General features: G+C 39.6%; 1 protein-coding gene across 3 annotated transcripts in view; it reads left to right on the top strand.

Moving 5' to 3' along the window:
- Positions 1-25,615, top strand: part of NDUFAF5 (NADH:ubiquinone oxidoreductase complex assembly factor 5) — a 41,111-nt gene that overhangs the window by 9,905 nt on the left and 5,591 nt on the right. For 2 of the 3 annotated variants that reach the window (XM_055131109.1, XM_055131108.1), the window contains 3 exons: positions 6,375-6,414; positions 11,080-11,277; positions 18,731-18,791. In XM_055131109.1, coding sequence (XP_054987084.1) covers positions 6,375-6,414; positions 11,080-11,277; positions 18,731-18,791 — 299 coding nt within the window. Of the gene's footprint in view, positions 1-2,766; positions 2,871-6,374; positions 6,415-11,079; positions 11,278-18,730; positions 18,792-25,615 lie in introns of all 3 variants that reach the window. The other variant, XM_004610974.2, reaches the window with a different exon arrangement.

Genomic DNA, 25,615 nt, shown 5'->3' on the forward strand with positions numbered 1-25,615 from the left:
CTTTTTTTGTTATGTTTTTGGAGTGCTTGAAGGCTATTCCCTGACATGCTCAGGGCTTATTCCTGGCTCTGGCTCAGGCTCAGCAGTGGTTCCTGGCTTTATTCTAGGGACCATATGTAGTACCGGAATCACATTAGGTTTGGGGCTTGCCTTGCCTGAGCTCCCTGCTGTATTGTCTCTGGTCCGAAGCTGTATTTCTTAAATTGTGAATTTTGTGATGTGCCATACGTTGTGCTTTATTTATCCTTCATGCATTCTTATTTGTGGTTTTTAAGAGTCTTTGGGAGATGAAAGATTAGTATCTTTCATCATATATAGTATAAAATTGTTTCCCCTAGTATAATTTATAGTGTTTATTGCTTCTTGAGCTTTTAATTATCTTCAGATAGAGCAGTCTTTTCCTTTAGTTTTTACATTTTTTTTAAATGTAGGAGTACTGTTATTTATTCATTGATTAAGCTGATCGAACTGGTCATGAACTCCACATACTTTTTTTTTTTTTTAATTTGGAATGTTTATTTTGTTATTAGTAGTAGCACAGCGGGTGAGGCGTTTGCCTTGCACTCTGCCAACCTGGGTTTGATTCTTCTGTCTCTTTCGGAGAGCCCAGTAAGCTACCAAGAGTATCTCGCCTGCACGGCAGAGCCTGGCGAGCTCCCCATGGCATATTCGATATGCCAAAAACAGTAAACAAGTCTCACAATGGAGACGTTACTGGTGCCTGCTCGAGCAAATCAATGAGCAACGGGATGACAGTGATACAGTGACAGTGATTTTAATAGTAGTGTTATTTTTTAATCATTGTGAGATACAGTTACAAAGCTTTCCTGTTTGAGTTTCAGTCATACAATGATTGATCACCCAACCCAAGGTGCCCACCAGTGCACACCTTCCACCACCAAGGTCCCCAGTCTCCCTCCCATCCCCCCGCCTTGATGGCAGACAGTCTCCCCCATACTCTTTTTTGTATTGCTCGCTTTGAATAGCTTAAGATGTCGCTGCCCACGCTCTCCTGGAATTCTAAAATTTTAGATAATTAGGGTCCAGAGAAATCTCTGCAATGAGCTGCTCCTGCTTAGTTCAGAGATTCTTTTGTGTGTCTCTGGAAGTCGCCCATCCCCTATCCCTTGAGGGCTGGAGTTTGTCATCACTGAACCCGTGTACCTGCACTTCTCATTGGGTTCTGAGGCACCCCAGTGAAGTTGGTCTGGCTTGAAGTCTAGAGGCATCTCTGTAGTGAGCTGCTCGGTTCGGAGATTCTTTTGTGTGTCTCTGGATTGTTTCCATCTTTTCCAGAGAAATGAACTATTGGCATATGCCCTGTAGGGCGCACCCGCTCTCCCGCAGCGCACTGCCGGCCCTAACTGTGGCTTTTGATCACTTTTGCGATTTATGGGTCTCTGAAATAAGGCCAGTTACTGAGCTTGTATAGCTGAGACAGCGATGGTTTGTGGGTGTGGCTCCCACATACCTAACTTTTGGTCATTTAATTTCCTGGTAAATTTGGCCCCAAGTTATTGGGGTCTGGCCAAAGGCACAGCAGCAATATTGGGGTATCAGGAAGTCTGAAGAGAACCACCAGGCTGCTGATACACTCGCTCTGCAGGTACAGGTTGACCTGTTGATGGCACCATATCCCCCTAGTTTTTACATTTTGATTTGTTTACTTGGTTGTTTTTTTCTAGTGGTACACCCATATTTTCTTTTCTTTTGTTTTTCTTTTTGGGTCACACCCGGCAATGGCTCAGGGGTTACTCCTGGCTCTGCACTCAGGAATTACTCCTGGCAGTGCTCACGGGGCCATATGGGATGCTGGGTATCGAACCTTGGTTGGCCGCGTGCAAGTACCCTACCCACTGTACTATTACTCCAGCCCCAATAATTTATTTTCCATTGCTCATTTTGAATGTCATGAGAGCTCGTACAGCGTCGATTGTAAAGGTAAATTTCTAGATTGTAAGTGGTTGGTTTCCAGAGACATCTCTGTATGGCACTATTCCATTTTGGGGTTCAGTTAGGAGTCTTTGGGCCATGGCTGTTGGTGCCCTAACATGCCGCCCAGAGGCAAACTGTGGGCGTGACAGCCAGTCTGTTGAGCAGGCGGGGAGCCTCGAGGGACAGCCCAGGTCCTTTGCCACCAGGCAGCCTGGAGATTTAGTCCTGGAACCTGCATACCTGGGCCTTGCTTGTGGAAGCTCTTGGTTACCAGGATTCTATTTGGAATAGGCGGGGAGACTGCGCCTGCTTCATCTGGGATGCCCCAGTGAAATTGGCCCAGTATAGGGCCCGGAGAGATCTCCGGCATTGTGGTGTCTTCTGGGACTCACTGCTGTGTCTCTGGGGCATGTGCTAAGGTGGCACCCAGAGGCAAATTGTGGGTGTGATAGCCAGCCTGCTGGGTGGGCGGGGACCCGGAAGGGACAGCCCTGGTCTTCTGCCACCATATGGCCTGGAGATTTCAGTCCTGGAACCCGAATACCTAGGCCTTGCTTGTGGAAGCACCCATATTTTCATGTCATACTTTCATGTTTTGGGTTATTTCATCAGAAATTTCAACCATTAGAGATATATTTTGGCTTGAGATAGTATCCTGTTTTTATCTTTCCAGTCAGCTAGCCAGTTTTTCATTTAAGAGAAACTTCTAATTTCCCTTGATAAAGGATGGAAAATGCCATATAATATGGCATTGACTTAAGTGTAACAAACTGTGTTAATAATTGAAATTTTATACAAATGTGATTCTGAACTTTTATTTTTAATTATTAGAAAAATACCGTAGAAACTGAAGTTCCTACTGTCAGTGTTTTAGCTGATGAAGAATATCTTCCTTTCCCTGAAAATACATTTGATCTGGTGGTTAGCAGTTTAAGGTTAGTGACCAATTTGTGATTTATAAATAAATATAAAGTCTAAAGATTTAAGGTAAAGAGAATAGATAATAAGCTTGGGGTTTTATATCACAAGCCAGTTTTCTTGGTTTATATCTTATAAGACTTCTTTAGAGAACTTTGGATTATATGTTCTTTAGTGGAGCTAGTTTAATATTTGTTTTTTAACATTCCTCGATTTACTATAACTCTTGCTTTTTGGAAACCCTCCAATAGAAGGGTTTCCCTATAACTGGAAGGACACTGAGCAGATTACATCCTTACTGTCATGCAGCAGACTGCAGTTGGATCCTTGGGTACCACATAATGTTCCTTGAATACTACCAGGAGTGCTCCCTGAACAGAACCAGGAGTAATCCCCACGCACTGCTGAATGTGGCCCATAAAATGGGAAAGAATTTTCCTTCCCAAAGTGGCTTAGTATTCTGGATCTGATAATAGTGGTGGTATTGAAAGAATAGACTGGCTTCAGTATAAAAATATTAGTGTTCCTGAACCTATTCTCGCAAATAAGGAAAAGCATATTATACAAATAAAAAACATAAATATTCCATGTAGAACCTTATTTCTGTTCTTGTCATAGATCTCTCCCCTTTCCTTTGTTGGAACAGAAAGGAGTTGCATACTTGTTTATGGTGCTTGCACACTAGTTTTTAATTATGCTCATCAGGGTTCACTCAATTTAGTTGTGGCACTCATGCTGTTGGTTGTGGCATGGCCAAAGATTGCACCACTTTGTGGCTCCAGGGATTACAAACAACAGTGACACCAGGATCACACACCATGTGTCTCTACAAATGCTGGAGATCAAACTTTTGCTTCATGCCTCCAAGGCAGGCATTCTATCACTGTGCTGTTGCAGGAGTGAAGTTAAATTTTTATTTTTTTTTGGATTTTGGGTCACACCTGGCAATGCACAGGGGTTACTCCTGGCTCATGCACTCAGGAATTACTCCTGGTGGTGCTTGGGGGACCATATGGGATGCTGGGAATCGAACCCGAGTCGGCCTCATGCAAGACAAACACCTTCCCTGCTATGCTATTGCTCCAGCCCCATGAAGTTAAATTTTGTCTGCCGACAAAGAAAATTTTGTAGAACTTAGAATATATTTATAAGTTAGTTGGTTGATTTCATTGATGAACTTTGGTTTTAGGGCCACACCCAGCAGTGCTCAGGGCTTGCTCCTGGCTCTGTACTCTGAAGTAACCCCTGAAGGCAGAATATAGGGATGCTAGAGACCAGACCCAGGTTAACTACATGTAAGGCAAGTTCCTTACCTACTATACCCGCTATACTATACATGGACCCGATTGTTGAACATGTCATGGAGTACTTTTTAAGTTGGGTGTGGGGAGGGGCTCTGGAGGCCCAGATGGTTCTTGGTCAATGTGGCCAGACGTTCACTGCAGGGGCCCAAGGATAAGATGCTCCTTGGGTCCTGCAGTATTGAGGATTGCCTGTGCCACCCAGTTTTGTTCAGGGAACTTCAGGATTTCCCTTGGAACCATTGCTGGGTATCAAACTGGGTTGGCCATGTGCAATGCACCTGTACTCTCCATAATTTATTTTTATTGTATCCTTCAGTTAAGATCCCCAAATAGCACTGTTTAGAAGAGATGCTGGGTACACATGATTTTTAATATTGTTCTTAGCTTTATTGAGGTGTTGCTGATATATATGTTAGCTTAAGGCTTATACAGTGATGATTGAATACATCTGCATATTGCAGAATTACTACCACTCAAAGGTTAAAATATACTCATTATTTGAGTTTAGCTTTTCTAAAAGGATTTTTATATGAGATGAGTATATACAAGGTTTAATAGTATTTCATTATGTGTATGTATACCCCCACACACGCGCAGATAATGTATGTGTAATTATGCATATGTACACATCAACATTTTTGTTCAATACTTAGGCTATTTCCATGTTTGGCTGTTGTGAAAACTGAGTAGATAGCTAGATAGCTTTTTCTTTTCTTTTTTAAATTTTTTTTAGAGAAACATTCATTTATTTTACTAAAATGATATTCACAGTATATTAAAAATAATCATGTCACCACAATTCCTATGCAGAGAAAGAGTGCCTACAGTAGGCACAGAGGCAGATTTGGTGATGCTAGATTTGAAAATAATGTGTGTTGATGATTCTTCGAAGTTACTAAACATGAATTTAGAGAAAAAGCAAATAAAGGCTTATTAGGAACAAAAATATAAGTTTTTAGTATTAGGACTTTTTAATAAGCATATATTTTAATATTCAAGTTAAGTCAACCATATAATTTTCTCCCATATGTTTTTATTAGCATTGTCAAGTGGCACAAAAGTACTTGCTTTAATAATTAACAGAATGTTAATTGTTCGGTGTCAGGCCTCTTTTGATCAATAGAAATCAGTAATTGATAATAAAAGTTGAAATTTAGGGGCTGGAGTGATAGCACAACGGGTAGGGCATTTGCCTTGCACGCGGCCGACCCGGATTCAATTCCCAGCATCCCATATAGTCCCCTGAGCACCGCCAGGGGTAATTCCCGTGCATGCCAGGTGTGACCCAAAAAGCAAAAAAAAAAAAAAAAGTTGAAATTTAAAGCAATTGAGTACATTGGGCACTTACTTGCTAATAAAAATTTCCTCTCAAATATGCCTCTATGTCTTTATTTAGGTAGATAGCTTTTTCAAGTAGTGTTTTTAATGCCTTCTAATATGTACCCCAAAGTGGAATTGCTAGATCATGATTGTTTTATTTTTATTTCATTTTTCGTTTTGGGGGCCACACACACAAAGTGAGTGCCCCGCTCACTGTATTGTCTCTCCAGCTTCTGATTTTATTTTTTTGAAAGGCTTGTTTGGGCCACACCAGCAGTGCTCAGAAGTTTATCCAAGCTCTGTGCTTTGCTGGCAGTGTTTGGGAACCATAGAGGTGTTGGGGAATCCAACTAAGTACCTTAATCCTGATACTGTCTATCTAGCCCCTACTTTTAATTTTTCATGGAACCTTCTTTCACCCATTGTTGATGTACCAGTGTACATTTGCACCAGCAATGTACAATGTTCCTTTTTCTCCACGACCTCACCAGCATTTCTCTTATCTTTTTGATAATAGATATCATGCATTAGTATAAATTGATACTCTAGTTTTGTTTTGTATTTCTCTTCTGATTAATGATAAAGCTTATACTTTTATGTAATAGCTATTTTTCTGGGAAAGTAAACTTTTTATATTCTGTGATGAAACATTAAATGATCATATTATAAAGTGATCACATTTTCTAATGTGACACGATATAGTTTTTTTCTATTTTTTACTTTGTATAAAACCAATCAGTAAATTCTAAGATGTAGTTTCAAGGTTCAAAGTTAACACTTTGTGTTAATTAACTCTGTTAAGTGTATTTAAAATTAGCTTTGTGTGTATAATTACACTGTTGATGATTATGCTAATTATATAAATTAAACTAAAACCAATGTATTTTTATATTGCAGCTTGCACTGGGTAAATGACCTTCCTAGAGCATTTCAACAGGTAAGAAAGTACAAAGTTGACTTTCAGTGTTTTTTTTTTCTTGTTAGTAATTTATAAATGTTTTATAGATTTTTCTTGGTAATTGGGAAATGAAAGCAAATAGAGTATTTGTTGTCTGTACACCAATTATACTTGGTCACCTTTGGCACATTAAAAAGTACACTGGATGACTCTCCACTCTTTGAGAATAAAAAAAATCTAATTATGAAAGAATATATTTTTTAAAAATTTTTATTGAATCACCATGTGGAAAGTTACAAAGTTCTCAGGTTTATGTCTCAGTTATACAATATTCAAACACCCATCCCTTCACCAGTGCCCATATTCCACCACCAAAAACCCCAGTATACCTCCCGCTCCCGCCCCCACCACCCCACCCCCAACTGTATAACTGATGAATTTCACTTCATTTTCTCTTTACCTTGATTACGTTCCATATTTCAACACAAAACTCACTATTGTTGTGGGAGTTTCCCCCCAAGACAGACAGCCCTACTACCAAGGAAGCATTTGATAATTAGTTTTCCATTGCTGAGAATGAAGAGATATGTAGCCCCACTACTCCAAGTACATAACTCTTTTTTTTTTCCTTTTCCTTTTTTTTCCCCCCCCATCCCCCTTCCCGCGCCTCATAGTATGGTGGACGCCACGCCATGTTTCTCCCTGAAAATGGGAAACAACCAGGAAAGAGGGATATTTCCTCTTCTCGGCCGGTGTGGGGCTGTTGCTTAGTTCACAGTCCAGAGAAATGGCTGCTACTTTAATAACCTTCAATATTTCAACAAAAACTCACTGCTATTATTTGGAGTTTCCCCCCAAGTCAGACCTGTTAAAAAGGAGCCGTTTCACATTGCTGACCATTATAGATGTTAAGTTGCGCGGACGCTGCAGCATCCGAGCGGTTTTGGATTTCTGTATAAAGTCCAGGGGAAATTCTGCCAGAAATTGCATAGCCCATCTCTCAGTCCCAGTGCATTGCTGTAAGAAGTCTCTGGAATCTGAGTCTTTAGGCACAGAGGGTCCGTTTCACTCAGCAGCTCCGAATTTATCTGGGCCGAGTCCGTGCCTGTTACACCCACTTCCCATGATTCCCTAGGAGCCCTAAGTGTAAAAATCTTATACCCCTGGGTTAGGAGTCTTAGAAGATGGCTCCTGCCATGTGGATGTTGCTGCCGCCGCCATTTTCCGTGCAGAAAGACAGGGTGGGGAGGAAAGATCCACCCCCAGGCAGCACGGAGTTGTAGCCCAGCTCACAGTCCCAGTGCATTGCTATAAGAAGCTGTGCTGGATGCCCAAATGTGTTAGGTCTCTGGAATCAAAGTCTTTAGGCACAGAGGGTCCTGAAAGAATATTTTTGTCTGGGTTTTAGTTCTTCCATAATTTTCTATACAGTTTTTCATAGGAACCTACTTATATTTTTAATCATCTTGCAGAACAGAATTACCAGTTAAACTTTGACTTGTGGCCTAGGAAGTCTTCAAGAAAATGAATTACTGACTGTTTACAATAGCCAGAATCTGGAAAAAACCAGAGTGCCCCAAAACAGATGACTGGTTAAAGAAACTCTGGTACATCTACACAATGGAATACTATGTAGCTGTCAGAAAACATGAAGTCATGAAATTTACATATAAATGGATCAACATGGAAAGTATCATGTTGAGTGAAATGAGTCAGAAAGAAAGAGACAGACATAGAAAGATTGCACTCATATGTGGAATATAATGTAACTGAGAAGTACAAGTTGGCAACGATGCAACTTCTGGCAGATATCTCTCTGGACTTAGTTACTAAAATACTAAATTACAGAAACCCAAAACTGAGAGGCCGATAAGTGTGGTCACTCAACCTCATACCTCTTCATCTTCAGCAATGGAAAACAAATTATCTAATGCTTCCTTTTCAGCAGGTCTAACTTTAGGGGAGAGACTCTCCAAGCAATAATAGTGAGTTTTGTTGAAATATTGTATGCAATCAAAGTGAAAGTAAAGTGAAATTTATTAGTTACACAGGCGGGGTGGGGGGGGCTAGGGGCGTGGGGGGGATTAGGGGTGTGAGGGGGTGGGGTGGAGCTATACTGGGATTCTTGGTGGTGGAATATGAGCACTGGTGAAGGGATGGGTATTCGAGCATTGTATAACTGAGATTTAAACCTGAAAACTTTGTAATTTTCCACATGGTGACTCAATAAAAAATTTAAAAAAATAAATAAATAAATAAAAAAGAAAATGAATTACTGGAATAGGGCTTTAGAGGGCAGGTCAGGTTTGGCGTAGGAAGCCTTGTAGAAAGGTAGAGTAACAGTGTATGTGGGGAATTACAAGATCGTCATAAAAGGACTAAGAGGATGTGTTTCTGGATATATAGTACTGAGATGACATCTTTTGGGACCAGATTTAGGAGGCTTGGGTAACAGATTTAGGAATTTGGCATTTATTATTGCAGTTCAGAGCCACTGGAGAATCTAGAAGAGAGTACTCATAGAAACAAATAATCCTGAATAAGACAAGTAGCTGCTGCATCGTAATGCATAGATGCCGGCCTGAATGGGGCTTAACTAACACAGATTGTAGTTCCGGCATCACCATAAAAATTTCATACATTAAGTTGTCAGTCTTCAGCTCTCTTTTGTATATGTTTTTATGTATATGTTTTAAAATAACTAAGTGCCAGACATCTTCATTTTGTTGATTAGAATATTGGTGCTGCAAGAAATCAGTTACATTGCAGAGAGATTGTTTAATGATCCTGGCATGAGAGAAAATTAACCTAGGTTTTCAATGAGAGGAATTAAAAGGAAGAGAGAGTGGGGCCAGAGCAATTGTATAGTGGGGAGGGCATTTGCCTTGCACATGTCCAACCTAGGTTTGAGCCCTGATATCCCATATGGTTTCCTGAGTACCACCAGGAGTGATTCCTGAGTGCAAGCTGGGGGAACCCCTGAGCATCGCATGGTGTGGCCCAAACACACAGGCACGAGCACGTGCACGTGCGCGCGCATATACACACACACACACACACACACACACACACATACACACACACACAAAGGAAGAGAGAGGTATCCAGGACTCCATAAAAATCAAATCAATAATATGGGGACCAGATTTGAAGATCAAAGAGAAGTCAATGGTTTGGAGTCAGGATAGCTGGAGAAGGGTGGTTATATCAGATAAGGGTAGTAGTAGGTAGTTAGAAGTATAGTGATTAGGAGGGGAGTGAATTGAGAATCAGTATTATGTGTATGTTGGGTATGTTCAGGGGGTAGGAGTTTACTAAGAGACAAGGGTCACTGCCACAGACAGCTGAAGATAAGTATAGAATTTTGGGAATATTTGCAGACCAAAGATTGGAAAGTCCTTCTTATGTAATTCCTGGGAGTTGATAAACCTTCCTAGGAAGAAGGAACAGAATACAGTGAACAACAGAAGTTGCTTTAGATGGGTGAAAAGACAGAAGTCAAAGTTTTAGATTTGTTTTGCTCTATTCTGTTTTATAATTGCTTCATGATATCTTAAGTATAAATTCAAGTCTTCCTTAGCATCATTGATAGGTTCTTAGAGACCTTTAAGAAAACATTGTTTGTTTCACTCGGGGCGACCTGGAGGAGGGCTGGTGAGACCCCCCTTTCCCGCCCCACCCCAAGGGACCCAGCCCAGCAAAAATCCTCCAGAACTCAACCCTCGCCGTGCTCACAGCTGCTCTCCACATGCTCTGGCCTAGCCTCACCCATGAGTGAACCTATTCCAGCACACTTATTTCCACACACCGTACCCATACTCCAGGAGTACTGCACCACATTTGATGGGATTCAAAGTAGGAGGCAGCCAATCTTAGAGGGAAGGTTGTTTTTTTTTTTTTAAGATATATGTATATATATATGTATATACACACACACACACATATATATAAGCACATAAGACTTAACCTTTAACGTGTTAGTGATCTCTTATAGAAGGGCATAGAAGGGCAGAGTCTCTTGCCCTCACGCCTGGCTGCCTTCACTGGGGCCCCTTGGAGGGGGCAAGTTGAGTTTGCCAGGATCCAATTCAAAATTTCACATGCAAAGCATGCACACTAGCCTTTTGAGCTATCTCCCTGATCTTAAGCAGAATGATGTATGTTATAATTTACTGCATAATCATCGCACCCTATTTTTGTACTTCAAAATTCGGTTTATAACCTTTCATGATGTAGTTTAGGATGTTACAAAATAAATTATTTTTAAGTCTCACTAACATAGTTTTTAAAAAGTCACATAATGGTTGCTCCCCATGGTTTTGAAAGTTATGTGATTTAATAAGAGTATGATGGCGTGCTTGGATATAATTAGTACAGGCCAGTTGATTTAAAAAGTTAGATTCCTCTAGCATATTTCTGGTTACCAGAAATCACCAAATTTTTAAGCTACAAATACTTCTAATAGTAAACTTTAATTTTTATTTATTAATTTACTAATTTTTGTTCTCACCCGGTTCAGTGTTTTTTCAGAGTACTGTCTTTACAACTGTATTACGTATCAATTTTCAAATAGCTTCCTGGTTTACTTTCATCTGATTTTTTAATTTGACAAAATAAGTGATAATTATAAAATATTGACTTATACATAAGCAATTATTTTCTTACATTTAAATATTGAGGGTTTTTTTTTGTTTCTTATTACAGATTCATTATGTTTTAAAACCAGATGGAGTATTTATTGGTGCAATGTTTGGAGGCGACACACTCTATGAGCTTCGGTGTTCCTTACAGTTGGCGGAAACAGAAAGGGAAGGAGGATTTTCTCCACATGTTTCTCCATTCACTGCTGTCAGTGACCTAGGACATTTGCTTGCGAGAGCTGGCTTCAATACCCTGACCGTGGTAACTATCAAGAGGATTGAGACCTTTTTAATTACCCAGCTTAAAAACAACTTTTTTGTTTCAGAGATGGGGCCCATATGGCCCCCAGTTGAAAAATGCTGATTTAGAAGATCACTTTTTTGAGCACTTTTTTCAGGAAAAAAATGTCTAGAGTATTCCCTGATGTAGCCCTGGAAGTCCCTGAGCATCCTGTATGTGAGCCAGAAGCCTTGAAGATGCTGGTGGGTCCATTCTGCACCACCCAAGCAGCTCCACATCCTTGGCCATCGCATTAAATAGCTCCTCTAAGTTGGCCAGATACCACCAGAAGTGGGCTCTGGGTCCCCTGAGCCTACTTGGCATCACCCATCAAAAAAGTGGCTTTGGGAAATGAGATAAAAAGTGCTAAGTTCCGGGGCCGGAGCGATAGCACAGCGGGTAGGGCGTTTGCCTTGCATGCGGCCGACCAGGGTTCGATCCCCGGCATCCCATATGGTCCCCCAAGCACCGCCAGGAGTAATTCCTGAGTGCAAAGCCAGGAGTAACCCCTGAGCATCGCTGGGTGTGACCCAAAAAGCAAAAAAAAAAAAAAAAAAAAAAAAAAAAAAAAAAAAAGTGCTAAGTTCCTGATCCGTGAGAGAATAAGTGTTAGCTTCTGCTTCCCTCCCTGCCCCCTCCACTTTTTTTTTTTATTAGTTTATTTTTAATTAGAGTCATCGTGAGGGTACAGTTACAGATCCATACATCTTTATGCTCATGCTTCCCCCATACAAAGTTCAATAACCCATCCCTTCACCAGTGCCCATTCTCCACCACCCGTAAACCCAACATCCCTCCCCCCCTCCCCAGACCCATCTCCCCCCACCCCACCCTGCCACTATGGCAGGGAATTCCCTTTTGTTCTCTCTCTCTGTTTAGGTGTTGTGGTTTGCAATAGAGGTGTTGAGTGGCCATTGTGTTCAGTCTCTAGTCTGTATTCCGCCCGCCTCACCCTTCCCCCACATGGCCTCCAACCACATTTTACTTGGTGGTCCCTTCCCTGAGTTACCCAGAATGAGAGACCAGCCTCCAAGCCATGGAAACAATCTCCTGGTACTTATTTCTACTATTCTTGGGCGTTAGTCTTATAGTCTATTATTCTATATTCCACAGATGAGTGCAGTCTTTCTATGTCTGTCTCTCTCTTTCTGACTCATTTCACTTAGCATGATACTTTCCATGTTGATCCACTTATATGCAAACGTCATGACCTCATTTTTCCTAACAGCTGCATAGTATTCCATTGTATAGATGTACCAGAGTTTCTTCAACCAGTCATCTGTTCTAGGGCACTCGGGTTTTTTCCAGATTCTGGCTATTGTAAACAGTGCTGCGGTGAACATATAAGTGCATATGTCACTTCGACTATACTTTTTGGCTTTTCTGGGATATATTCCCAGCAGTGGTATTGCTGGGTCAAATGGGAGCTCAACCTCTAGTTTTTTGAGAATCGTCCATACTGTTTTCCAAAAGGGCTGAACCAGTCGGCATTCCCACTTTTAAGTTCCAAGCTTCTAATAGGAAATCATCTGGAGAGAATATTCGCTCCCTTCCAACTCCTTTCTGTAGCAACATCTTTCTAAAAGGATGTCATTGCTGCCCTCGGAAGCAGAGGAAAAACTTGCTCTAATTTCCCAAACCTTTCGGATCTAGAGACATCTCAAAGCCTGATGAGAGAAAATAAGAATTCTTATGGCGGTTGGGTTGAGGGGGTGTGCATACCCAGCAGTGCTCAGAAGTGACCTCTGGCTCTGTGCTCAGAGATCACACCTGGTAAATGTTGAGGGGACTATGTAGAGCCTGGGGGCTGAACCAGAGTTGGCTGCAAGGAAGCATCTTGATAAATTTTCTCATTTCATAAGTAGAGATAATAGGCTTAAAATTAAATAAACTCTTCAAGGTAATTTAGTGTGCATATATTTCATAAAATCAGCAACTAAAAATGGATTGTCATCTCCTTTCTTGTTTTGATAGAAAACAAGGTACATAGACCAGCAGGGGTTTTCAGCAAGGGTCTTCTTGGCACTTCAGAAGTGCTAGAAAGGCACTTTTAGGGAAAAGGAGATAAATCTAGGAACTGGCAACGGTCTTTAAGATTTTACAACTGTTTCCAAATATCTGTATATTTTTGGTATGTCTTTAATTCTATTTGTAATAATACAAGTACATTTTGCTTGTAAACACTATAAACTGTAAAGTGAAAGTCTGTTCCCCCATTATCCCTAAAGTTTTAGGATTCTCTTGAGAGCAACAGTTCTCAAAATTTTGATCTTACACAGTTAAAATTATTGAGAACATTACAGTGCTCTTGTATATAACAATTCTATTAATATTAGCCATAATAAAAATTAAAACTGATTTACAATATTATCAACAGTATTTATAGGTTAATGTAAACAATTTTTTTTTGCAAAAAGAACTGTACTGCCTACAACAAAAGAAACAAGAAATGTCATTGCTCTAGAGTGTTACAGATTTTTTTTTTTGTCCTTGACCACTCCTTTTTATTTAAAAAAAAATTGACAGTGATTTATATATTCTAGTTTAAATAATTTAACATTTTTAATTCTGGAAATTTATTTAGAAATAATCCACATGTATTATTCCTTCAATAGGAAAAGTTATATTAGTAACCAGGTTTAATAAACTTCCCTAGAATACATGGCCAAAAGAAGTTATCTAAAGTTGCTTCCCTTATAGATGAAAAATTTATGTCACTGTTAACATTCCAAATGCTATTTTAACCATTTTTGACCATTTTAGATAAATATTTTCTTTAAAAATAGTTTGAATGACAAGATAAATATTTATGTACAGATATTAAAACATTTTCATTGAGAGTTCAAGGAATTATTTTCATTAATCAGATAAATATGCTGTGATCTTTATTTGCTATGTTGCTATTACAAATTTATTTACTATCTAGCTTAATTGAAGATTTTGTTTCTGTCTTATAAAATTATAAAACTTTTGAAAACATTCACTTATTCATGAGAAATCAGTGGTGAAAGTCAAATACATAGGAGTATTTTTATGTTTTGTTTGTGGGAGACACCTGACACTCTTGAGTCTTATTCCTGACTCTGCTCAGAGATCACTCCTTGTGATGCACAGTGAATCATATGTGGTATTTGGGATCAAACCAGAATTAGCTGCATGCAAAACAAGTGCCTTAATCTCTGTACTGTCTCTCCAGGCTCTAAGGATTTTTATAAAAGCAGATTTTACTTTAGGGGTCCTAAAGAATCAAGTACTTGTTAGTATCAGTTTAGTACGTGATATTTCAGATTTTTTCAAACAAGGCACACTTTGCCACAGTGTGATGTGTGTTTACGTGTGTGTGTGTGTGTCTACCTTAATATTTTTTCTACAGTTTTTTAATCAATATTGATATCTTTGCTCTCCTTCTGTACATTATCTCTACTACTAACTGTACTATAATTTTACTGAAATTATTTCTCTCATGAACAATATTTAAGTTTGTTCCAGGCTTGGGAGTAAGGGGTAGTTTTTGTTTGTTTTATCTTCATTTTTGTTCTTTGTTAATAGAAACACTACTAAGATGAAATGTCTGACTTATTCTCTTTTTATTTATTCAATTTTAAAGCATACATTAGTTGAATATATTCTATGTACCAGGCAGCATTCAGGGTTCTTGGATTAGCAGTTATCTAAAGGGAACCGAGGCCTGATGTTCTTGAATTTATAGAGACCTACTTAGACTCTAGATCAGTTTTCCGAAAGTGGGTGATGTGTGCCCCATACCCACCTCACCAAAGAACCCTGAAATAATAGGCAGGGTTGGGGGCCTGCAATTATAGCTGTGAGAACATTTGGAAGATGCCTTTTTGCTTGTTCACTTAAAGATGATAGATTTCCAGGGGCACTGAGTGATTTTTTTTTTTTTCCTGAAAACTGTAGGCCAAATAAGATTTGGAACCTCTGCTTTCAAGGGGAGGACTGGAGGGATTGCACAGTGGGTAGGGCTATGTCTTGCACATGGCCAACCCGGGTTCGATTCCTCTGAGAGTATCCCGCCTGCATGGCAGAGCCTGGCAAGCTACCCGTGGCATATTCGATATGCCAAAAACAGTAACAAATCTCACAATGGAGACATTACTGGTGCCTGCTTGAGCAAATTGATGAGCAACAGGAAGACAGTGCTACAGTGCTTTCAAGGGGCCAGTTACATTGGACCATTCCAATAACATGGGGATGTTGTCCATAAATTTATTTCTTTTATTGTTCATATTTGGAGAATTTTGACTGGATAATATTAATAGGTTAGAAACTACTGGCATAGACATTAATGTTTAATATTTATTTTACTTAGGGAAAATTTGTTATTTCCGTCCACCCACTTAAGGATCATCTTCCAGCATTCTACTCTAGAGTCATCCTCACCCCATCTTGGGGTGTGTAATTAAGCCCTTGTACTTCATGAATTGCTCATGGTGGGGAAGCCCTGCATACTCTGTTGAACATATTTTGTTTTCTTTCCCATCTAATAAAATGTCTTTGCTTAAAAATAGAATAAAAAAGAATTATCTGGGCCGGAGCAATATCACAGTGAGTAGGGCTCATATATCATAGTGAGTAGCCTTGCACATAGCTGATGCAGGTTAGATCCTTAGCACTACTATATATATTGAGAGGCTCAAGAATTACTACCCGTTAGGAATTACTGAGTCATCAGGTAAAAGTTACGTTGTTTTAACCACAGGCAATTTTCTACAGTTATTAAACAAATGTACTTTAAAAAAAGATTTCTCCCAAAAATGCTTAACTTCACATGATAGCATTTAAAATTCTGTTAATTTGGGCACGTCTCTTTATTCAAAATATTTTACATCTTCTGCTCAAATAATCTGAATGATTTAAATATTTATATTATAAAAAATTGGTGTATAAACTTCTATAAAAATTAGGGTATTAGTAATTTATTAATCTCTATGAATTTGTTCTTTGAGACATACACCCTTTTTTTTTTTTCCTTTTTGGGTCATACCTGGCAATGCACAGGGGTTAACACCTGGCTCTACACTTAGGAATAAAGATGCTTGGGGGGACCATGTAGGATGCTGGGAATCAAACCAGGGTTGGCCAAGAGCATGGCAAACGCATTTCCGACTGCTATTGCTCCAGCCCCTGGGACATATACACTATTGCAAAAATCTGTTAACATTGTGTCCTAATTCATTTTCTGAAATCTCACCTGTTAAGACTTTTATTTGATCAATCATACAGATTTTTGTTGCACATGACATTAATATATTAGTTTCATGCTGTAATGAATTTAATTTTTAAAGTGAAATCAAGTCAAATTGGTATGTAAAGTTGCATTTGCATGACTCTGATTTATTTTCAGTTAATTTGCATTCAGAATAAAGCTCATTTTCTTTTAGAATATTGCTCATAGTCATTTAGTAGGAGAAAAGCTTTTTACTGTCCATATTTGAATAGGACTTAAGAAATTATTATGATACTAAATTGAAATGGAGACGGTGCTTTTAGTGTCTTTGAAGTATTTTCAAAGGATATTGCTTAATGATTAGGTCTCAGCTTGAAAAGAACTTTTTTTAGGATCACTTTTTAGAAAGAAACCCTTAATATAGAAAAATGAATAGATAAGGTAGTTTGCTCACAGATGATCTTTGTAAAAAGTTTCATGTATGTATTTTTTCAATAAGGGGAAATTAAAAACTTGACGTAGAATGAAATAAGTAGTGAAGGTCTAAAATGGAAGTCTCTTCCTGAATTTTGACATCCCATTCCTCTTCCCTTAGATGACCCCCTCTCTTTGTGTAACCTTTCAGAATTTTTCTCATGGGCCAGAGTATAGTTTTATTATTGAAATCTACTATATGAGGACTGGGAATATGACCCAGCAGTGGAGCAAGTATCCCACCTCACGTGGGTGAGCTTTTTATCCTCACTGAAATTTAACTGAAAAAAATTAAATGCAAAAATGAACCTAAAGTGCAGTATGCACTCATTTTTTAGTATAGATTTTGTTCTGTTTTTATACTCAGTAATATCTTGAAGATCTACCCCTGTAACAATTATCCCTTTTTATAACTATTTAGTATTTTGTTGAAGGGATATATTTTCTTTAGCCAGTCCTGTATTTATGTATATAAGATTGTTGCCATATATATATGTTAATATTTATATGCTAAAGCAGTACTGTAGCAAATTTTATTCCACATAATTTGGGAATTTCTAGCATTGAAATTGTTGGGTAAAAGAATCTGCATTTCTGGGGCCAAAATTGGAAGTAATAGTTAAAAGTTATAGAACCTGAAACTATTTAGGCATTTCAAAAGTATTTTCTGAAATTGAGATCCTTGCGGTACTTGGATAGCATACTTAAAGTGGGTGCCCTGAATTTGGGGCTAGTTTCCAATAAAGATAAGTGCCTACACATTAGTGCTTGGCATAACATTTTATAGCAGCACAGGCTCATGCTGGTTGGGCAGCCCATTTCCATCTTGTAGTTTTGCTGTTTGGCTCTTATATTCTCTAAGGGTGGGGGTTTCAAGTAAAAATGCCATAAATGGAGGGGCATGACATGAGACAAGGGAGCTAACCAGGACTGTGGAGTCACAAGAAAGAAACAAGATCAGAAAAACACAGTTGGAAAAAGGTTGAGAAGCACTTCTGTGAGGCTAATGCAGCCGGAACGACAGCTGGGAAGAGCTCATGAGGTCTCTACTACCTTTTCTCTTCAACCCCTGAAATAACTGGGGGTGAGATGTGTCGAGAAAGAGAAAAAAGAGCATGTGGAATATTTGAAAATCATCAGTGGTCTCTGTCAATGTATCAAAAATAATCAGATGTCAGTCATTAGAAAGAACACGCATCACACTTGGCGGTATATTTGAAATATAAACTGTGAGCCGTCAGTGATGTTCCCATCTTCGAAGCAAGCCAGTGCTGCACTGTTGCATGCTAGAAGTAGACAGAAAATGACCTGGAAGGTCACCCTGTTTAGCTTGGTTCTGAGCATCGTCTTTCAAGAATGATTGATAAGAACTCTTTAGAGAAATGTCAGAGTATGTAAGGTCCCTCCTCCATCACTGTCAAATGGTGGTATCCTTGAAGTGTTTTCAAAGACTCAAGGAAGAGGGAAATAGTTTTCAAAATATTAAATAGATTTTCTCTCTGTTGTTCCCAAGGAGAGAACTATAATTGACGGTACTTAGGAAGATTTTTTTTTAGAATGGTAAAAATGTATTCTTCCGTTTGAAATAAATCAGGCATAAGCTAGCTACTTGTCAGCTGAAGAATCCTATAGAGAATAATGGTGCTTACTGCAAAAAATTGATGTGGGTAATTTTTACCACTTTTGAAATCTAGGAGTTGTTTTTTTGTTTCTCAATTTTTTAATTTTTTTAACCAGGTTGAATGAATATTCCTTTTTCTTTTTAAATAGGACACTGATGAGATACAAGTTAACTATCCTGGAATGTTCGAATTGATGGAAGATTTACAAGGTAATAAGAACTTCAAAGAATTTTTAGACTCCATTTGAGTCAGCTTTTTGAGAAGCAACTCTGGCAAGGCACTGGGGCTTAACATTAGGGATACATTGGTGAGGAGAAATCAGCCTCTTCACACGTGGAGCTTAGGATATGATATATGGCCAGGGTCACACAGTTGCACAACGATGAGTGTTAAATTAGAATTGTGGTCAGCTCTGACAGTGGTATATAGTGCTCTGACAGCCTGTAAAAAGTAGGTCTTTTATGAAGTTTGCATTTGAGTCTGGTAGAGTACAGCAGTGGTGGACTCAGGTAATGATTTGCAGCTCAAATATAGGCACAAGAAAGAAGGTTGCGGGGTAAATTTGCAAAATTTAAATTTTGTCGGGATAATCTGGAAGAGTTAACAAAGTGTTGGCTTGCAGAAGTGATAACTGTGCTCTTGAAAAAATGAAAATAAGGTAGCTAGGTGAAGAGCAGAGAAAAGCCAAACCAGAACTTCATTTGCAAAGACCCTGTTCTGAGAAAGCCTGGTAATAATGGAAAGAAGAGTTCTTGAGCTAGAGAGTGGGAATGAAAAGCGATTAAATTGGTGGGTAAATAAGAGCTAGAGTTTAAACAAGATCTTAAAATCCTTGTTAAGTTTGCCTTTACTTTAAAGCACCTGCAGAGGCATTTTAATGGAGGAAGCACAGTGAGGGAGGAGGGTGGTCATCTACTAGCTTTATATTTTCAATAGAACCAAAGGACACAAACTAGACATTGAGGTAGGTGTAAGGCTCACTGAAAATGATGTTTTGGATTAAGGTGGTGTCGCTAGAGATGTAGAGAAGTGAATGAATTCTAGAGATAAATTTGACAGTTCTTTCTAGTGAAGTAGGTGTGGATGCATGAATGAGAGACATTTCAAACATGACTGCTGAGTTTCTAGTATGCATAACCAGATAAATTGTGCCCTTTGTTAATGAAGGAAATAGAAGAGGTATGCCAATGTATGGGCAGAGGTATCTGCTCTTAAGCTCATATTTGGATATGTTGGATTTGAAGAGCTTTTGAAATACTAAGAGGAATTGTCAAGTATAGTGAGGTATGTGAATAGAAGTGACTAGCTTGTTTGGAAATATGGGTGAGTGGATGGTGTTTGAAGCAATTGTCTTCGGTAAAAGTCTGGAGTGGGAAGAGAATGTGACCTGGTCAGAGCCTTTTGGGACCTAGCAGAGGGACTCAATAAAAGATGTACCTGCAGAGAGATTGAGAAGTAACTCAGCAAGCTCTTTTTTTTTTTTTTTTTTTTTTTTTTTGTTTTTTGGGTCACACCTGGCTCTGCACAGGGGTCACTCCTGGATCTGCACTCAGGAGTCATCCCTGGCGGCGCTCAGGGGACCATATGGGACACTGGGAATCGAACCCGGGTCGGCCACGTGCAAGGCAAACGCCCCACCCGCTGTGCTATCACTCCAGCCCCAAAGCTCTTAATGAACAGTAGTGGGGAAATAAATGGTTTTGTCTAAACAGATGCTCCCAAACTGTTTCACCGACTTTCCCTTACTTTTCAGAGAAAAAAATCCCTCAGACCATCCCAGAACATCTACCTTATTTAATGGAATTAAACAGAAAGTGTCCCCCAATTACACCTGATCCTCCCTTCCTCCCTCCCTTCATTATTATAGCACCCCTTAGGGTTGAAGTCTGTATCACCTACGTTGGGAGACATTGACCTAAACCAAGGAGCAGAGGTAGAATAAAGTATTCAGAAGCATCAGGCACTGCTGAGAAGTGAGGTGCTGACCGAAACGACAGCCCATTAGATTTAGAGACAAGGTTATTGCTGTCTCTGGTAATAACTCATTTGTTGGCGTAATAGGAGTAGAAGAGATGAGAGTAGGTTGAGAACTAGGTGGAAGGTGAGAGATGGGAGACAGCATGTCTCTTATCTTCTCCAAAAGTAGATGCAAGGAGAGGTGAGAGATGGAAAAATTAGAGAGGGGCCTTAGCCCTGTGCACCTCGGGTGTGGCACGCAGAAAGAAGAAACTGCCTCCTGCTCCCAAAGAGTTGAGGTCTATAGAATTAAAGAATGTCCACTGAGATGGATGTTGGGGAAGTGTTTTTTTTTTTTAATTAGGGAGCTTCAACTCACCTTATTGAGAGTGTGAAGTTTGAATCTTTTATTACATAACTGACCTAAATAGTTTCTGTGGATGATGGACACCAGTGGGATTAAAGGTGTATTCCATGACCAGAATTACTTTCCGAGGGGAACCTTAATCTGATTCTTGAGAAAACGCTAAGATTTAAAGCAAGAGAATTATTGAAGTCTCTACATTGAGGTCTCTATTTCCTGTCTTGCCTTTTTTTTTTTTAATGTTTTGAATGGAAGGATGGAGGTGCTGCTAATTCTTCTCATTTGCTCGTGGTATAGAGAAATAGAGACCCGTGGGCCACTCCCACCAGTCCTTGGCCAAGGAGCCTGAGTTCCATGCACAGCCCCATGGTGTCATGCTGCTTGGGCGCAGTGGTGCGGAGGGGTTGGGGTATGCAGTGCTGGGAATTGAACCCAGGACCTCTCTCATGCATGGCATGTGCACTAATCTTGTCAGCTTTCTCCTGGTGCGAAAATTCTTGCCTTTTGGCCTAATGCCATCTTTTTTGTGTGTATAGGTGGTGCCAGGGATTAGATACAGGCTCTCATATGTGCAAGGCTCTGCCACTGAGCCACATCCCCACTCTGGCATGGTCTAAACTCACTCTACTCCTTAAACCTGCCCGTTTGTAACAAAGTCCATTTATCCCTGACCTCACTTTCTCTGACTTAGTGCTCCAGTGAGGTTTACAAGGTGAAATATGTGTTGCTGAAAATTCAGTCTTGTGGTCACGTATTCATTGTAATTTAGTTCAGTTGGTAACTGTAGCATGCGTGCCCAGGATGGCAGAGGAGCATTTGAAATCCTGCAGCCCTTCCTGAACCCAGCCTTGAGATGCCCTGGATAGAATCACAGAGAGCCTTCATCCAAAGGCTTGAGCATTAGAGATGGGCTAATGGTTAATCATTCAGATTTTGGTGATAAAAGTGTTTTTTAAATATAGCGTTTATCTTCATTCTGCTGTGCAATAAGTGGCATGCCTATGATTCATTTCAAGAAAGGAAGGGAAAGAAACTGGAAATTAGACCTACTAGTAGGAAAGGGTTGCTGCCCACCTATTTAAAAGTAAAGTACTTGGGGGCTGGAGAGATAGCACAGCGGGTAGGGCGTTTGCCTTGCACGCGGCCGACCCGGGTTCAAATTCCAGCATCCCATATGGTCCCCTGAGCACCGCCAGGGGTAATTCCTGAGTGCAGAGCCAGGAGTAACCCCTGTGCAGAGCCAGGTGTGACCCAAAAAGCAAAAAAAAAAAAAAAAAAAAGTAAAGTACTTTTGGGGGCTGGAGCGGGTAGGGCGTTTGCCTTGCACTCGGCCAAACTGAGTTCGATTCCCAGCATCCTATATGAGCACAGCCAGGGGCAATTCCTGAGTGCAGAGCCAGGAGTAACCCTTGTGCACCACCAGGTGTGACCCAAAAAGAAAAAAAAAAAAAAAGTGGAGTACTTTTGGGTGGTAGTTGCGATTCTATTTTTCTAATATCCTAATTTTATACTTGAGCAAATTGAGGTAGAGAAAAAGTGTCTTCTTTCTGATCACGCCAAATTTAAGTTCATTTTAATTTGAAGTCCTAGGTTGCTTTTTGCATATGTGTGCGAGTATGTGTTTGTGTGTATATGTGTGTGCTTGGAGTTGGCAGTAATCTTAAGTGTGTAACTTGTATATTTTAATCCATATTCATATCAGGGTATGAAATATTTCTAGCCCTATAAGATTGTCTTATGCCCCTTTCTCGTTGTTCCTCATTGATAGCTGCTCTTCTCTTAGGGATCCGAAGGACATATATCTGTGAGAACCCTTGCCTGTTTGTTAAGTTTGTCAGTTCTTCTCTTACTCTTACGGAACAGTCTTTACTGTCATGATTCTTAATCTTTGATGTCTTTTTAGGAAGATTAAAAGGAATTACTTAGAAATAATTAGTATATTTAATGAAATAATGTAAACTTTGACTTGCTATATTCATTTACTTCACTTTATTGAACAAATACCATGGCTAGCCCCTGAGCCAGTGATGGAAATGCATAATGTGAGATCTTAGGGAGCTTCTATAGTAAAGTGAGAAGCAGGAATTTATAGTAAAGAGAGAAACAGGCACCTTACTGTGTTTTAAGATACAGTGAGAAACAGGAAATGTTCCCAAGTCCTCGGGGAGTCAGGTAAGCATGATCAGAAGAGAAAAGCAACATTTAAACTAAAATTAGTTTGTCTAGAGAATGTAGGCATGGGTGGAGGCTTGGGATGTTGCATTTTATGCGGAGGAAATGGCTTGATTAAATGAGACAGAAAAGGCCATGCACTTCCTTTACATTCCTATTTATGGAGCTGTATTGTGATTCACTGTTGCTTGCATGCATAGAAAGGGAGTTATGGGTAATGGTACACAATAGTTCATCAGAGTCTTCTTGATTTCATCAGGTGAATCTTACCTAGTGTTGGAAGAAATTTGTGCAGAGAAGAGATGAATTTTTGTGCTCACTTTCTCCAGTACTGTGTATATTTGTTAGTTTTGTTTGTTTGTTTTGGGGGAGCTTCACCCAGCAAAACTCAAGAACTTGTAGCTCTGTGTTCAGGGATCACTCTTGGTGGCACTTTGGAAACCATATTGAAGGCTGGGGATTGAACCACGTTAGCCACATGCAAGACAAACACCCTACCTGCCGTATTACCTCTCTAGCCCCTATCAGACCAATTTTCTGGAATTTAAGGCTGAATATGATCAATATCTCTCATGATGCATGATGAAACTAAGGCAGAGATAATGTAGGAATTTGCCCAAGATAATGTATTAAGTGGTGGGTTTTGGATTTAAGTTGAAGTTGGTAGCTCGAGTCCAATCCTGAACTCTCAATCACTCTTGCCTGAAGAAATTAGAGAGAACTGAGGAGAGGAGGGGTTGGGGAGGTACCTGAGAGACACCAGGTTTGCTGCATTGCGTGATAGTAACATGATTATGGTAACATGTATGATGATGTTACCTTCAAATTGATTTTTGGTATTTTTCATTGTGTTGGACTTTTCTTTCTTGATGGTTGTGGTATATCTCATTTAAACGACCATTTTATTATTAATTTCGCAGAAAAAAGGTCCAGAATGTTGACCTAATTTTACAAACAAGTTGCATATCAGCCAGTGAATGCATGAAAACTTTTGAAGGGTTTCACAGTGATTTTGAGGTAAGTTCAGTTCTGTTTCTTTTTGTCTTGAACAGTATTATTCCTAATAAACCATAATAAACTAGTTCCTTCTAATATGCAGTTGAACTTAACCTTAAAAACACTGTGAGAGTCTTAAACAGTTCCTTGCTGGCTGGATTTTTCTGTAAAGCCCAGAACTTGTCAGAATTTTCTGCATCTGTCTTCCTTGTGGTTTCATTTTGAAAATGGCAGAAGTGAGTTCAGTAGTTTAAATGACTTTATGCCACACACAGCACAGTGCTTTCACAAGGGAAGTTTCGTGTTGGTCTTCTCTCTGAAGGAAAGGGAAACTGCCCTCAAAGCAGTTACTTGATACAGCATTGAGTACGCTGAATTTCTACATGGTGTGTAGACCTAGGGCTGACCAAAAAGAGCATAATTTCTAATGATCTCAGCATATTTTAGTACTGGTCATTGAGAAGGTATTTCAGGATTTCTAGTGCATTGTGTATTTACATTTTGGGTTTTTTTTTTTTTAGCCTCTTTTTCTTTGGTTACCTATATTTAATGTGTGAGAAGCTCTCGAAACAGGGAGTTGAGCAGCAGTGAAACCACCACAGCCTTCAGCAGTGCATTCTTCAAGCTGAGTCCCCATTCAGCTTTGATGTCACATAGGAAGTTTCCTCCCTCCCTCCCTTCCTCCCTTCCTCCCTTCCTCCCTTCCTTCCTTCCTTCCTTCCTTCCTTCCTTCCTTCCTTCCTTCCTTCCTTCCTTCCTTCCTTCCTTCTTCATTCCTTCCTTCCTTCCTTCCTTCCTTCCTTCCTTCCTTCCTTCCTTCCTTCCTCCTTTCCTTCCTCCCTTTCTTCCTTCCCACCTTCCTTCCCTCTCTCCTTCCCTTCCTTCCTGACTCCCTCCCTTCCTCCCTCTCCTAAATTGGAAGATTTTGTTAAAGAAGTTAGATTAAGAAAGAGGGGAAGGGGTGGGGAAGGCACTGCAGCCTGGAGCTGTCTCCTTAGCTTGATACCCTACAGAAGAGAAATTTTAAATTTGAGTGTACGTCGAAGTTCCAGTGTTAGCAGAAGAAGCCATTAGAAATCATGAAGTCTGAGCCTGAGTGATTCTCTTAAGACCGTCTCACAGATTTCTGAGAGCAGGAAATATGATTCGCCGTTTTCTTGGTGATTAGTCTTTTAGTTTGTCCATCTTTATGATCTCGGGCTGTTATACTTAGAGGATACAGAATATTAGTACAGAGATTGGTCATGTTAGGGAATTATAAGAAGTTTTGGGTTGAGAGAGTAGAAAAGATATCGTTATTGCAGCTTATTTACTGATTGTTTTCTAAGACTGCTAAGAACTTAGTAACTGTTACTTTTTAAAAGGCTGAAGCCTTGGTCCAGAGCGTAAGGCACTTGTCTTTCATGTAGCTGACTTGGGTTTGATGTCCGGTACCAGATATGGTCTCTGAGCACAGAGCCAGGAATAACATTTGAGCATCACTGGTTGTGTGACCCAAAAACAAACAAAAAAGAAGGTAGATATTTAAAGAGAGTGCTTGGTGAA

Source organism: Sorex araneus, chromosome 3 (genome assembly GCF_027595985.1).
Source record: "Sorex araneus isolate mSorAra2 chromosome 3, mSorAra2.pri, whole genome shotgun sequence".
Taxonomy (NCBI): Eukaryota; Metazoa; Chordata; class Mammalia; order Eulipotyphla; family Soricidae; genus Sorex; species Sorex araneus.